Source organism: Chinchilla lanigera, unplaced genomic scaffold (genome assembly GCF_000276665.1).
Source record: "Chinchilla lanigera isolate Chin_1 unplaced genomic scaffold, ChiLan1.0 scaffold00003, whole genome shotgun sequence".
In the NCBI taxonomy this organism is placed as follows: domain Eukaryota; kingdom Metazoa; phylum Chordata; class Mammalia; order Rodentia; family Chinchillidae; genus Chinchilla; species Chinchilla lanigera.
In genome coordinates this window covers 3,146,183-3,162,018 of record NW_004955404.1, presented here as the reverse complement: position 1 = coordinate 3,162,018, position 15,836 = coordinate 3,146,183, and the positions used below count along the sequence as shown (strand labels likewise).

Genomic DNA, 15,836 nt, shown 5'->3' with positions numbered 1-15,836 from the left:
TCCTCTGTGGCAGAGGCCTGGCACTGGCTGAGCAGGCCAAGGTCAAAGTGCTGGCAGCGTCATGTCAGTGTTTGATGAGGGCCCCGTCTCTCCTTCCAAGAGGCCAGAGGGAGTGCTCGGCAGTCCACAGGCGCTAAGTGCCATGGCCTCGCAGAGGAAGGGATGGGAAGGTGTCATGGACAGAGGGGCCACTGAGTCCCTGCAGCCCATTTCTGAGCAGAGGCGATCGCTATGGCCCGAGCACTTCTGCCTCTCCACAACTCATCACCAGAACTTCATTTCTATAAGTGTTGCGAGCGGATTGGCCACTGTGAGGGTTAGGTATACTTCCGTACGCATTTGCTAAGCATAGAAAGAAAGATAAAAATGTCCCCAAATTCCTAGTAGTAGTCAACTCTGGGAAATTGAGAGAAAAGCAAGTCTGGGGATAAATGGACAAACATACTTTTAATGCCATGTATTTAAAAGTTGAGTACATTGAAGTTTAATTATTGCTCTTTCACTGTTATATATACATCATATATATACACTTTGCATGTCCCACGTATTTGAAGTTTATTAACTCTCATCAAGGTATTAATAAAGATTATAATATAAGATCATTATACTATAAGATCGCATTATAATATAATATATATTATAATATAATATTTATAGTATTATATCATTATTATAATATAAGGTTGCATTTTTCTAATTTTGGAACGTGACTTTGTAATGCTGTCTCCATGTCTAAATGCTGTCTTAGAGAGAGTACCAAAAATTACACTTTTTCCAATTAAAAATGTGGCACTGTATGTCATAATTAATTCCTCCCATAAAATAACCTAAGAGCAACCTGGAAAGGTAAAAAGTATCTCCTTCAAATCCTCAGTAACCCAGCACTCATTTCAGAGTAACTTTTTTTCCGAATGCACATGTTACTGAGAGCTTTCCTAGGAGGGGCACAATAGGAAGTGCTTCAGGAGTGCCCACCCTTCGCAGTCCGGGTCAGTAAGCAGCCCTTGCTGGCACACAGCTGGTGCACCACGTACTGATGAGCCCTCGGATCCACGTGATGTTTCCACTGTGATTATCTTTGTGTTGCAGACGAACCTGGTGAAACTCCTCTTGATCCATCAGGCAAACCCAAAGCTTATGAACTGTAACGAAGAGAAGCCATCAGGTAGGTGAGGGCCGTGCTGGGAGTCCTGAGCAGATCCCGTCTCTTCCTTTGGATGGGAGCGGATGGTCCATCATTAGCACAGCGAAGAAACGCGGGTTTCCTGCGGAGCTGTGTAAAGGCGGATTTGCCTCCTAACTCCTGTGTGCTGGGGCAGGGCCCTCAGGAAGCGTAATGCTGGGGACCACCGCGCTGCACCCTTCCTTTTGCCCATCCTGCTGCACTTACAAATACTGATTCATTCAGTGCACTCATCTGAAACACACCTGTCCTGTTACCTAACTGGTTTCTCACTGTCACAAATATGTGCTTATTCCTTAGGGTACTTTTTCAGCACCAGTAGTATTTTTCTTTTTGGCACAGGTATTTAGATTATAGGAAATAGAGACTAATATTCCCACGGTAATTTAGAACTTTGTAGTCTGGGCTTAAGGTTACTTATTCTCTAAAAAACATTTTTGAAGATCTCTATAATTGTCACTACCTTTTTATGCATTCATTTGCTTAATAAATAGATACACGTTGGTTTTGTAGTGTTAAAGTTTAATAACAAAATGTCTCATAGTTAATTCCACAATATTAAAAGCAGAATTTAAAATAGACTCTAGCATGAGTAACACAAGAATATAAAAAAGTTCAAAGGTAGCATTGATCTGCATAACTGAATAAATCTATTTATTGATCTTGTTGCTGGGCCTCTACCAACTTAAAAGCCCTTACTTACTCTGTGGAGTTTTCATTTGATTAGGAGTAAAATTATTGCATAAATCTCTAGTTCAAGCCAAAGCAAAGGAATTTGCTCTGTTTTTTATTTTATGGGCATTAAATGTGATTGTTGAGTGTTTATTTAACTTCTCTGCTAAAGTGAACTGAATAACAAAAAGAACTATAATAGCTAAGAAGTCGCAAACTTTAGATTCAGTTGAATACTAGCACTAACCTGGTTAGGGTGACATTGACTACTTGACACTGACTAACTCTATCTAATGGCAAATATTAAAAAGGTGAAAGACTGTTGTAGCTTTTTAAAAAATCTTTTCAAAGATTTAAAAAAATCTTTCTCTTTTAATGTACTTATTGGCACTCCGTGGCATCCTCTCTAAGTCTAGTTCCATCAGGGCCCATGTTATGAACTTCCTGTCCTGGATTCTTTCTAGGCAAGTGAAGAGGTGACTGACCTGGACCACAGGGACTCCCACCCTCTTGATTTCTTCCTCTGAGCCACTATCAAGTGTTCCATTGCCAATACTCAATGGCAGTTGACCCTCTCAGGGGTCCAGGGAGTGAACAGACTTCTGCAGTAGCTCAGCCCACAGCAGGAGGACGCTCTCACATGGCTTTCGCCAACCTGGTCCTGCAAGTGGACACCAGCCCAGGGCCCTCTCATGCCATCCAGACACACAGTACTGGGGCCATTATGGACCCTCAGGACATATTCGCTAATAAGATATTTCCCTCATGCACAAGGAGCAAAGAACTGTGATGCAGTGAGAGATTCCAGATAAATACAGGAACTCTGAGCATCTAACCAGTGCTCAAGAAGAACAGACCAGGAGAAAGTAGCGCAGAAAATAGTGAACCGGCACCCATATGCCAGCTGAGCAAGTGAGAATCACCATCACTGCTGTGTTATACTCTCATCTTTTTGTGGCTCTTGAATTTTCATATTTTGGGGAAAGAGTGGTTGGAGATGTAACTTTTGGGTGGGCTAGAAGCTTAGTCTCCCAACATGAGGAAGTGAGCTCCCTTCCCTGTTCACATGTGTGGTACCTAACCAGAGGCAAATGAAGACCACATCCTGCTTAAATATCATCCTGCAGCAGTGAAATTACTTGCACCATGCCATAAAGCTGTGAGACTCAGCGGTGCACAGAGACGGTCATGGGAGTTGGTGGCCGCCTCCGTCGCGGGTGTGCCAGTCACGAGAATCACCCACCAGATTGTATAAGTCTGTTGGTGTTAGATTTGCTAACCGGCTTCAGTGTTAGATCGCTAACCAGATTTGCTAAGTACCAGTGTTTGGTGCATGCCTGTATTGCTGCCCAAATACAGATAATAATTTCCATCTCAGCATCTGATGTCTTTAAGCTGGAGGAAATATCCTTTTATAGGAGGAATCTTACACAACAAGAAATATTAGTTTTATATAGAAGAAAAAATGTGTATTTGTACTCCCTACTTCAGGAAAGCCAGTCGTTAATAATGGGCTAAATAAGTATTTGATACATATCTGTATTGCTGCCCAATGACGCCTGAACCTGGACCACCCTGAACGTGGACACTGTGGTCCGGATTCAGGCATCACTGTCTAGCTGTCGCTTTTTTGTTTTTGTACCGGGAATCTAACTCAGGACCTTGCGCTTGCCAGGCAGATGCTTGTGCTGCTGAGCTATATCCCCGGCCCTTAGGTGTCATTTTTAAGGAAATATATTAGTTGATGTTTCCAGTGGAACAAAAAAGGTCATGGAAAGAGGCCGGAGCCACTGTGTTGATAGCAGAACTGAGTATTTGCACATTCATCACTTGGTGGACTGTGGAGAGAGTGCTTACTGGGTGGGTGGGTGTTTTATCGTATCCCAGTCTTGGGAACACAATGATGAGAGAATCAAAATATATGGTGAATGTTTCATTTTTTTAAAGGACTATGACAGTAAAACACACACTGCCATGAATCCCCTGAAGATCCCCCCACCTCACTTTAAACACACTCATTCCATCATTCTTGCTACTTTCTCAAGCATCTCTGGAATCTTCTTTCCTGGGTGTTTCACCGGGTATGATCACAAAGATGGTGAATGTTACTGCCAAGTGCCATTTAACAGAAAGACGGGTCTGTAAAAGCGTGGAAGTAGCCTCCTCATGCACCTTATTTCCCAGATCTGGCACCAGGTGATTTCTGGCTCTTCCCAAAGTCAAACTGACCACAAAAGGAAAGTGTTCTGAATCCATTCAGGACATTGAGGCAGCCAGGGCAGTGCAACCAAAGACCCTCAGGAAAGAGGACTCCAGAGCTGCTGCAGGAAGTGGCAAGGATGACGGGATAAATGTACTTGATGCAAGGAGGAATAACTTGAGGGGAATTTATCACAGTGCATCTTTTATTGTAATGCATTTTTAATTTAAACATTCACTGTTCTTTATGACCCTGCCTTGTGTTGTCCTTATTTTGATCCACAGTCAGCAAGGCACAAGAAGAGTTGTAGTGGGAATGAAACGATATTCAGTTCTTTGAAGCTAATCGTCACCATGATTTTCCATTTTATGCATCACCATCCAGTGAATATTATCTTTACATTTTTTCATTTGTAATTAAATGTTACTGATGTAAGACAAGATAGTCTTTTAAAATGGCAATATTACAATTTTACCCACACCATAACCTTTTAATGTGCTTTAATTTGCTTCATGTCTGATAAATCTAATCATCTTAAGCATATCTGGAGTACTGAAAGTACAGAGTGCTCTGGGCTTTTGCCCCCGCATAGTCTGACTTTCTTGTTGTTTCCTATAGACATCGCTGCCTCTGACTTTATTGAGGACATGCTGCTGAAAGCCGAAGCTGCATGGGAAGAGAAGATGAAAGAGCCTTTATCTCCTCCCTCCTTAGCCCAAGAGGAGCCGTATGAAGAGATCATACATGAGCTTCCAGCACCTCCCAGCAAGCTGTGAGTGTCACCTTCCTCCTGTGTAGGCTTCTCCTGGGGAGCTAGTCATGCTCCTACGTGTCCTACCAGTCATTTCACAGCCCACAGCAAACCTCTCAGCCAAGAGTAGAAAAGGTGAAAGTGGTTATCAGTGTGTTCACCAAAAGTGGTTGTTGGTAGTGATGAGCTTCACATAACTTAGGAAAGTCTTTCTAAAACCCTTCTATTTCAGTTATCTGCTCAACTTCAGATGCATGGCCCTCGAGGCAGTATTTGAAACCTTCCTTCAGACTTTAGCTAAACTGACTGAGGTTTCCAGAGCCTATTATTAACGACTGGCCTTCCTAAAGTAGGGAGCACAAATACACACTTTTTTCTTTTGTATAAACTAATAATTTCTTGTTGTCTAAAGTATCTCCTATAAAAGGATATTTCCTCTGGCTTAAAGACATCAAATGCTGAGATGGAAATTGTTATTTTGTTGAAGGTCTGAAAAAGGTGTACACACTGGCTGAGGGTGACCTCGATAACTCACATCCTAACATGGAATTCACTGGGGAGTGTTCATTAAAGCCGTAAAACGGTGAACAGGTTCTCTTCCAAAGCTCCTCATTACCATTATAGGTGTGTGTGTGTGTGTGTGTGTGTGTGTGTGTGTGTGTGCATGCTGTGGATATATACATGCATGTGTAATGCACATAACTTTGTATGTCACATACATACACACACGTGAAAGGACAAAAACACACAGATCTTAGGAGCAGATAGTAGACTGGCGCTTGCCAGGACCTGTGAGGGGCTATGGGCCATGACTTCTCATGCATAAGGGCTGCTTTGGGGGGGTGATAGAAATGTCTTGGAAGAAGACAGTTGTGGTGGTAGCGCCAATGTTTGAATGTGCTAAAACCCACTAGCCTGAAGATGTGGAAGGTGTGAATTTTGTATCTCCATAGAGGAAATCAATACACTGAAAACACATTTCAGGTCAAAGTTCAGTCTGCTGCTGTATAGTCCAACAGTGGGACCATGAGGCACGATCTTATCTCTCTGAGCCCATTTCTCGTCTGCCAAGGAAGATTACATCTAATGCCTTGGAGTATTTGAGGATGACAGATAAATAGGCCACCTAGGTTTTCAGCAACCTGAGAAATAATTGACTGTAAGGACAGAGACCAAAACCCACCCGATTTCCAGGGGGACGCATTGGAGACTGAGCTGACAGTGTGGCCACAAGGCCGGGCACATTTGTGCCATTAGGAGACCGACTGCTGGCTGCATCCTCTACATCAGCCCTACAGACAGGCTCCTGCCTGAGGGGCTCGCCTACACGGCTAGAGCAGAAAGAAGAGAAGAAAGAACCACAGATGCACGCTCACATTATTTCACCAGAGAGGCTCTTCACTTCCCAAAAAGTAGAAGAGAAGCATTTGATGAAAACATCACAAGGCTCTGATGAGGAACATACGAACTCAGGGCAAAGTCTTACTCCAGATCCTGCCATATCATGAGAATTTTGAAGCACCTTTAATTTAAAACTGCTCTAGGTAAGTCACAGTCTAAAAGAGTACAGAACGGTGAGGTGTGATCCAAACACACAACAAATGATTAGATTTTCTGAAAACTTATTACATTAGAAGGCACATTGTCACGAATCCCCCTGAATGTCCCCCCACACACACACTTGGAACACACTTGCCCCGTGGTTCTTGCTGCTTCCTGCAGTGGCTCGGGGGTCCTCTTTTATGAGTGTCTTTGGTTGTGCTGTCTTGGCTGCTTTGATGTCCTGAAGAAATTCAAAATATTTCCCTTTTGGGGTCATTTTGACTTTGAGGAGGAGCCAGAAGTCACACAGTGCCAGATCCAGGGAATAAGGTGGATGAGAATGCACTGTGGTATTTCTATTTGACAGAAATTGCCATAAAACTTTTGAATCAATTGAGGACATCGAGTCAGCTACAAAAGCACAAGTAAAGATCCTTAGGACAGAGGACTCCACAGCTGCTTCAGAAAGGGGTAAAAATGATGGAATGAGTGTGTTTGAAGCCAAGGAGGCAGGGTTTGAGAAGAACTTATGGCAATTTGCGTTTTACTGTAATAAATTTTAAAAATTTTAATTTAAATGTTCACCAAATTTTAAATCAAACAGCATATATGAACCTCTGCTAATATTAAAATATATTTATTCTTGAATTTAATTGTGGGATAAAGGTGCTTGATTTTTATATCAGACTCTATGCAGAGGATTTTCAGTCTGTCATACAGTATCTTCGGAGCCCTATTGGGGTTGTAACATTTCCTTAAGAGCCCAGGGTGCGGCAAAGACAGTTCAGTTTGGGTCCTGCCAGTCAGATCACAGATCCGTGACTGAAACGCCACGTTTCCCTTCTCCTGTGTTCACAGGTGGGGAAATGGTGTTATGTTTTGGGAAAGAGAAAAAGACCGTGAATATAACACTCGGTATCAAGGCAGGAAGGGGTTATTTGGTAAAATATATTAGGAGTTGAAATTACAGATCATAATATGATTCAGCAACTTACATTATTACATTGGTATTTTACTGAAAAAGGGGGTAGTGATCCAAATATTGTACATGGAAGAATTTTATATTCCAAATTAGATAGAAAAATCAATACTTAATATAGTGTGCTCTAGTTGCAATTACAGGCCTCCAAGTAAAGAGATATTAAAATGTAAACAAAAGTAAAGTCTCAGTTAATACCAAGTTATGTTGGATATATACTAGTCTTTATAAGTGTCTATAGTTCTGTTTTTGGTTCCTAATTTATTTAAAAATAAAACAGACAACCAATCTCCCCATACTTTTCATTCTGTTCTTTCTTATATTACTGAGTGAATAGTAGATTAATCATGATATAAACAGATTAATCAATCACTTACTTGTTCTACACAATTAAGTACATGGTTTAATTACATTATTTTCTTTTGCATCTCTGATCAAACTTAGACAATTTGAACTGTATTGAAGAGTGGCTTGCTTTTCTGTGTAGTTAACTGTTACCTTTCTTCGGAGTAGAATTAACAGGGAAGTCAAAAACAACTCAAGAATAATTATACGTTTCATTTAACTTTGTGATAGACTGGCAAGCAGACTTGGTTGTACCTAAATACTTTTGAAACTTTTCTAATTCTTGAATGTGAAACATTTTATCTTACTATTTTTACTGTCATTAGAGTATAATAAGAAAATACAAATCAGGAAAACCCTATGAGGCAAAAGATAACTAAGAAAAGTTTATGGTTTAGTGCAAAAACTTAAATTTCTGTACTGTGCTTGGTCAGACCTTGTTCTTGTCTGAGAAGCAGAAATATGAATGTTCAAGCATTAGGAAAGACAAAACTCTTTTGTAGCTAAAAAAATACATGCATTCTTGGCAAAAATGGTGCTTGCTGACTTGATGTATTTCATATTACAATGTTTGATTTGGAGATGTTGAGAAATTTTTTTCTGTGTGAAGTAAATCAGCATAATTACAGGAAATATGAAATTATTTCTTTGGACAATCTCTTATACATCATTCAAACAGCAGCATTTCTCCCAGCTCCAGTTATTTGATCTGTCACTCACTGGGCATGGTGTGCAGGGAGAAGACTGTCTCTCTTTCCTTTAGCGTCGCTTCAGTTTGCTGGAAACACCTCCCTCCCATCTGTTGTCTGTGGTGAAGTGAGCAAAGGCTTCTGTGTGGCAGTTCAAGTGTCACTGGTTTGAGCCAAGTGCATTCTTGACTGCTTTGATTGCTGGAATTTTAAATAAGTAACTGGCCCACCAGCTGCTTGTAGAAATCCCTCAGGTTTAGTAAGGTGCAGGAGAAACCGTGAAGCAATCAAAGAAGAAGCTGAAAAGCACACAGAGATTGAAATAACAGTGTCTTCCTGTATTCTAGTCAGGTGCAAGCATTCCGCTGCAGATAATCTGCTCCTTAAATTTTATTATTTTACCCATAAAGATGGTGCATATTCATCAATATGAGAAGCATAATTGGAAAGATATTTTAAAGTATTCCACAAGACCTCCTGCAAGGTAGGAGTTTTGCATTTACAGTCGCTGGATCCTCAGACATAGAAATTTATCAGCACCTTAATGGGCCTATTATTTTCTAAGAAAGTTGAAATTCTTGCTGTTTCATGTACGGTCCATGAGCCAGCACCATTTTCTCTGCCTGGGAACAGGCAAGGGATGAGTGCCCTCAAAGTACCACTGAGTTCCCGTAAAGTGTCAGATGTTGCATTTGTCGGCTTTCCGATCGTGGGAACAGAACACTCCCCAAAGCCACAGCTTGAACATGAAGAGGTTTATTTGCTTCTGTGTTAGGGGTTCAGTCCATGGCCAACTGGCTTCAAGGCAGTCATCATGTACAAGGGTGTAGTGGAGCAAAGATGCTCAGTTCGTGGTGGCCAGGAAGCAGAGCATAGGAGCAGTGCCAGAGGGGACGGGGCCAGGGCCAGATACAGTCCCCGAGGTCCCACCGCTGTAACACACCAAGACACACCCCAAAGTGTGCTTCAGTAATCTGCTGGTGTTTCTTAAACAAGCTGACCTACGCAATTGCCAGTCATAATCCACCCCTTGTCAACTTGCCACCAAAATACATCTTCTTAAACCATGCTTCATCTTCAAATAAAATGCTGTTTCTTCCTAATGTGGTACAACTATTCCTCATACACCCAAACATAGTAACCCCTTCCCCAAAGTTTTCACAGTCCCAGCAAGTCCGGGTCAGAATCTCCCTTGAGTCTCAAGGCAGACTTTTAGCTGTAATCACCTCTAACAAGATGTTTAGAAAAGTCACATAATCCTGAGGTACAGTGGCACAAGGTGAATTTTCCCAGTCCAAAAAACAGAAATAGAGGGTTAGAAAAAGAATATGACCAAAGCAAGACTGACCCCAGCAGGGCCAACATTTAGCCTGTAGTTCCATATCCAGCATCTGGAGCACGGGGTGAGAGGTGAGTTCCAGTGTGCAGGGGCGTCCTCACCCCTCTGTCTTGCTCCTCGCACCCCACATCACCTCTCTCTTGGGTTGGAACCAGTGGCCCTCAGCAGGCTGTATTTCTGGCATCTCCACCTTCCTGAAGTCTCCACTGCACCTTTGGCTTCATTCCCACAGTTTCACGCTCCACCCTGTCTGTGGTTCCTGGACTGGCCTCCAAGGCCTTCCTCTGAAATCCAAGTGGAGATCTCCCTGACCCCACACTGCCTTTATTCTCAATGCTGGTAAAGCAAGCATCAAGCGGATGGCCCCAAGGAAGTGTCTGCACGGCCATGGTAGAATGAAACCTGGGAACCCAGGGTCCTCGTAGGTTCTCCTCAAATAGGAGGATGGGGTACTCTCTTCTCAAATGAAGTATTCTCCTTTTTGTGTCTTCGAGCTCGTGATGGGTGGATTCTTGCTGATATCTGACATGTCCTCAAAGTATCTTCTTGATCTGGTACAAAATACTTGCTTTTTTAAGGCACTAATCTCTCTAGCAATCACTTTTCCTTTGGCCCCCAACTTTACACATGGTTCCTTTTGGGCCGAAATTTAAGTTTTTCAAATTTTTCTGCTCTGCTTTATGTTCCCACATCTCACCGTTAAGTATGGATAAAAGCAGCCAGTAATACTCAAGTCACAGCTCGAATATTAAGTTGCCTTGAAGTTTTCTCCAATAGACAAAATTATCCACCACCCTTAGTCTCAGTCTCCTGAAAAGTCTCAGGACATAGCAATACTGAAGACAAAATTTTTGCCAGAGTGTAATGCACATGGCCTCTACTCCCTTTACTAATGGAGCCTTTGTTGTCATCTGAAACCTCTGTAGTCTGGACTTTATTACATGCATTTCTATCAGCACTGTAGTCTCCTGAGCTCTGAGAAGACTGTCCATCAAGACTCTGCTTACACTATTGTAAGGCTTCTCTAACCTGCTTCTCCAAGCCTTTCCAAAGTCCTCCTGCAAAACCAGTGTGGCAGGTTTCTAGAACACATGGTCAGGTATAGTCAAAGCATCAGCCGTACTTCCCTGGTACCAGTTTTATACAGCAGGCAGCTTTCCCAGCTCTGGAACACAGTATCTAACAGCTGCAATTAAAGATGGAGAGATTTCATTTGGTTTGTGGTTTCAGGGGACTCAGCCAACGGTTGACTGGCTCCAAGGCAGAGACATCATGGCAGAAAGACACGGTGGAGCAAAGATGCTTAGTTCATGGCAGCTGGAAAGCACAGCCTAGTCTATCTACTGGGCATTTCTTACTCCGATCAAGGTGACAGGTCAAGGTGACAGGTCGTGGGTTACAGCTGCCATCTCTAAATGAGGGCATATTGTCACTATCTTGATCTAATAGACTCTTTTATGTGGAGATCTCATTCTGCTGACTTTGCCATGTGTCGCCTCACTTGATTTTGTGGTTGCCTGTCTTCCTCCATCACCTGCAGTCCCAGCTTCCCACTCTTTTGCACTATAAATTTGGTGCTTCTTTTACATTTTCCCAAAATGCATTTTGCTTCTTTAAAGACATAGTAGAATAGTTTGCTGTATTATCTAAGCATACAGTTCAAACTTCCTTTCCACTATAATGCTTATTTGTTGTCCTGCAAACACTTTGTGCAGTAAATCATGACTTGGTGAAGATAAAAATATTTTTCTCCACCAGGCCCCACTGTCGGCATTCAGTGCCTATCCTGAAACACTCACTGGATAGGAAATGTGTTTTATTGAATTATCTCATGTTCCATATTTTCACCAATATCTTGTAGGTTTTGGTCTGTGTGTATTTCCTCCCTTTCAAATTCATGTCTAAAAATGTGTAGGTCAGCTTTAATTCCAAAGGTCTTTCCACCTGGAGTATTTTGTCCTATGAAATGAAATCCTGTTAGGTGTCTTTTTCTTAAACTTGCACAACTGTTCTCATACTTGACTGCTAGCTCCCCTCTGTTCTTTCCTTCTCTGTACCTGTGGCCTTTTCCAGCCTTGCTTGGTGGTTCTTGACGCTGAAGAAATGGTTCCCGCTGCACACGCCCTCTGGTGTCCGAACACGGAAAGCTCTTGTAAAGATTTTCTGTGCGGAGAAGTTTTGGTGCTTGCATCTTGCATTCCCATGTCCGGGTTTGGAGAGCAAGTCCGCAGGAGTTCTGCCCAGATGCCCCAGTGGTGTAGACCGACCAGAAACTGGGCATCAGCTAGTGCTCACAGTTCGTACCTGTGCTGCAGCTACCAGGTGTTGGACTTGTGCAGTGTTCCCCTGGATAACTGGGTACTGAGAGTGTGTCACATGGAAGCACTTCCTGTTACCACGCCTTTTAACACAGTTGTCTGAGGTGTGGACCACCAGTGAGTTGACTACTGTCACACACGCCCCCAATCTGCAATGTTTTGGTGCGAAGGCTACTTTTACTCACAATTCTAAAACATCTGACTTCACCTCCAGGAGGACCCGATGATCTCAGTGATACGATTTAGCACCAAATCTCAGGTGTTCAGCACTGGGGCTTTTAGAAGCTGGCTGAGGTATGGAGGTGCTGCGCTCACCGGTGGGTTCATTCATCGACAAATTCAGGGCTCAGCACACTATTAGAAGGGGGAGACCGGCTTGAAAGAGGTTGGGTCTCTGGGGGCGTGACCTGGCATGATCGGTGTGACATTTTATCCCTGCCTCCTCTTTTCTCTGCCTCCTGGCTGTCATGGCCTGAGCAGCTTCTCTCTTCTAGCCCCTCCTACAGCACTGTTTCTGCCTTGGCACCACTGACTGTGGACCGAACCCAGTGAGAACATAAACCAAATGAAGCCCTCCTCCTTTGAATTAATGAGCGTCAGGTACTTTGTTCCAGCAGCAGGAAAGTGTCTCAGATACCGATCTTTACCGTTAGGGTCAGTCAGCTTTCGGTGTGGACTTTGTCAGCGGAACAGCCTCTTCACCTGGATGGAGAAAAGTGTTTAGCATGATGACTTGGGAAGACAGTCTTTTTCAGGAAGCAATTTCCCTTCTGCAGAAATGATGAGCACCAAGATACTTCGTAGTACAATGACTGCTAAAGCTGAAGTCAAAATGGAACCATGGTGGGCCATTATTTATGTACGCTTCCCCCACAGCCACAGGTTTATAACTAGTCTGGCTTTGGGATCTGTGCGAACGCGGGTGGTTGGCATCTGGATTGTACTTCAACCACCAGAGTGCATGGATAATCATAATACTGACAGTAGCTGCCTGACTGGGTTCTTCTTGATGACCTGTTAATATTTATAAAGCACTTAGACCAGCATCCATCTCATTGCAAATATTACATAACACCTGAGAAATGATCAGATAAATAAAAGATGTTCTCTGTTGATCTGTGGACAGTCAGCAAAGCCATCCAACGATGTCTTTTTACTCACAAGCTGAGACAAACACAGAATTACATGGTCCCTTTAAGCTGTCTGTGAGAAAATGTGAGGTGCTAAGCACCTGGGAGAAAACCAAGATCAGAAGAGAGCGCCTTTGGTTGGGAGCTCCTGGGTTTCATAGGGCTGCGCCCAGGACTGCGGCGTCCCCAGCACAGGTGGTGGGGAGAGCTGCTGTGCTGTGGGGAAGGACAGAGTGGGAGGAGCAGGGCATGTGCAGGCTGAGGGCCACAGGAGTGGGGCTGGCTGGACTGGGTTCCTGGTGGTGTTGGTCGCATGGCTGGTGGGAGGAGGACCTCGGACAGCGATTTGTGAGCGGGTCACTGGGAGCGGTGCAGTGTGCCCTTCTTGACCTTAGTGAAAGTGTAGAACAGCATTGGGTTTACATTGGGTTCTGTGGAGGATCAACGGCGCCGCCGTGTGTCGGGAAGTAGGGTCACCTTGCATCCTCTCCAAGACAGCCCATTGCATCCATCTGGGATTTCTGCAGACTTCGGATGCTCATGTGGAGATACAGGCTTTCATATCCAAAGGGAGGTGAGTAGATTCCTTTCTGTCCGTCTTCATCCAGACCCCATGACATAGGGTGGACAGACACCTTTATTCACATTGTGCGTGGAGAATCAGGAGGAGAGACGTGTGAATGGAGTTAGCGAGGCACAGCTGCGCTGCAACCCAAGCCTTCAGGCTGCTCACACGTCTGCCTGGTGGCTGAGCGACAGGACCAGGACGAGGCCAGGCTCCTCTGCAGTCTCACAGCGCAGACAGTCTTGCTATACAGCTTTTTAAAAACCCCACATGAGACAGAAAGCGTCTTCTCCCTGCTGGAACACAACACAGGAGCACGTTCCTTATGGAACTGCTCCCTAGTCTGGACGAGGCTGCTTGTCTCTGCCTACTGGAAGTGCATATGCACACCCACGCCCGCGGGGGCAGTTAGGCTGCTGCAGTCATTCCCAGCTCCTGCCGCCCCAGCCGCAGCGCTCTACAAATGTACTACTGGCCTGAAGCGACCCAAGCGTTTTCACAGCCGGCACTGCTCCAGCCTCCAGTCCCAGGAAAACAGCTTCACCTGAGATAGAGACCAACAAGATCTCCAGCCCTGGGGTCCACAGATTTATCCACAAGCTTGTGGCAGCTTGTGCTGCAGTTAGGGAGGTCATGGCTGGCAGTGGCCAGCCTGACTTTATGAGCACTCATCCTGGGACATGTGGAAGTGAACACTGAAATGCAGACCCCCACAGCGTCAGGTGTCACCATTGCAGCCCTTTGTGCTTGTAGAGGGGGTTTAAGAAATGAATGTGCCGGGGTCGGAAGCGTCCCTCAGACACACCGCCCCCCCCCCCCCGTGTCCTCTCCATGTGCTGCGTGCCTATCCTCCAGAAGGGAAATTGTATCTCCCTTGGGGGTTTTTTTCCTCCTTCAAATACGCTGGGATTTGGAGGGAAGTCTCACTGTGCAAGCTTCGCCTGAGGAAAGCGCATTAGTTAGTCCTGTGACCACCGTCCCCGGCTCAGAGCCTCACGCTTGGTTTTATTTAGGCTGCTCACCGAGTCCGTTTGTTGCTTGCTTTTCTCCAGGTGGGTCTGGCACAGGTTAATACAAAGCAAAAATAATAACCATTTCCAACTGTGGATAGTTCTCAAAGTTTCTCCAGAGTCAGCGTGCTGTGATCGGCAGCGGTAACTCTAGCAAACAGGAGACGGTGAGCCAGCGGGCCACTTTTGCGTACCGGCCAGCACAGTGTTGCCCGCATATAATCCCAGCTACTCGGGAGAACTGCACGTCTGAGCCCAGCCTGGGCAACTGAGTAACTTAGCATAGCAATTTCTCGAATTAAAAAGAATGGGGATTTTGAGATGTAGCACAGGAAGAAAGCCCTGGGCTCAATCTCCAGCCCAAAAATTAGTTAATTAATTCATTAATTAAATTAAAAACCAAGACCAACAACCAAAACACAAAGCACAAAGTTCTATGTAGGTGAAGCAAACATCAACATGAGATATGAACCTCTGAGGAAAGAACAGCAGCGACAGTCACTACTTACCTGAAACACAGAGAAAGAGGACCCCGGGGCTGAGGGATGCCAGGGCTTGGTGCCACCAACTCCTGCTCTCATGTCTGAAGCCTGAACAGCCCGTGAGAGCCTGCTGCGTGGATGAAGAGGTCTGAGTTTTGCTCCTTGCTTCTTCACTTCTACTTCTGTAGGTGTGGGGAGCACTTGACCCAAGACTGATGCCTTCCAGGTAATCCAGACCTCTCAAATGTCATCAAATGGAAAAAGTTGATCCCTGCTGCCCCAGGGAAAGACCTCAGTTCCTCAGGGTGGAACTAGGCAGTGGGGTCCCTGCCCTTTGTCTGTGAAATGGGAGCTGCGACGCAGGGACGCTCAGCAGCAAAGCTCTTCCTAGGCACTGTAGTGGTGAGGTGAGTGCATGTGGATGAGTGCACAGAGAAAGTACACTGGGTGAAAACTTCCATTGCCCAGAGTCATTTGTTGTGGACCCAAACTTGCAAATGCTGCTCAGCAAAGCAAAGGGCCTCGTGAGAACCCACTGTTCATCACTATAACAGGGGCTGGGGATTTAGCTCAGCGGCAAAAGCGCCTGCCTGGCAAGCGCAAGGTCGTGAGTTCGGTTCCCGGTACTGGA

General features: G+C 44.5%; 1 protein-coding gene across 1 annotated transcript in view; it reads left to right on the top strand.

Moving 5' to 3' along the window:
* Positions 1-15,836, top strand: part of LOC102016228 (unconventional myosin-XVI) — a gene marked incomplete at its 3' end in the record, with an annotated part of 353,926 nt that overhangs the window by 134,621 nt on the left and 203,469 nt on the right. Inside the window, 2 exon segments of the mRNA XM_013515827.1 lie at positions 1,090-1,165; positions 4,674-4,827. Coding sequence (XP_013371281.1) covers positions 1,090-1,165; positions 4,674-4,827 — 230 coding nt within the window.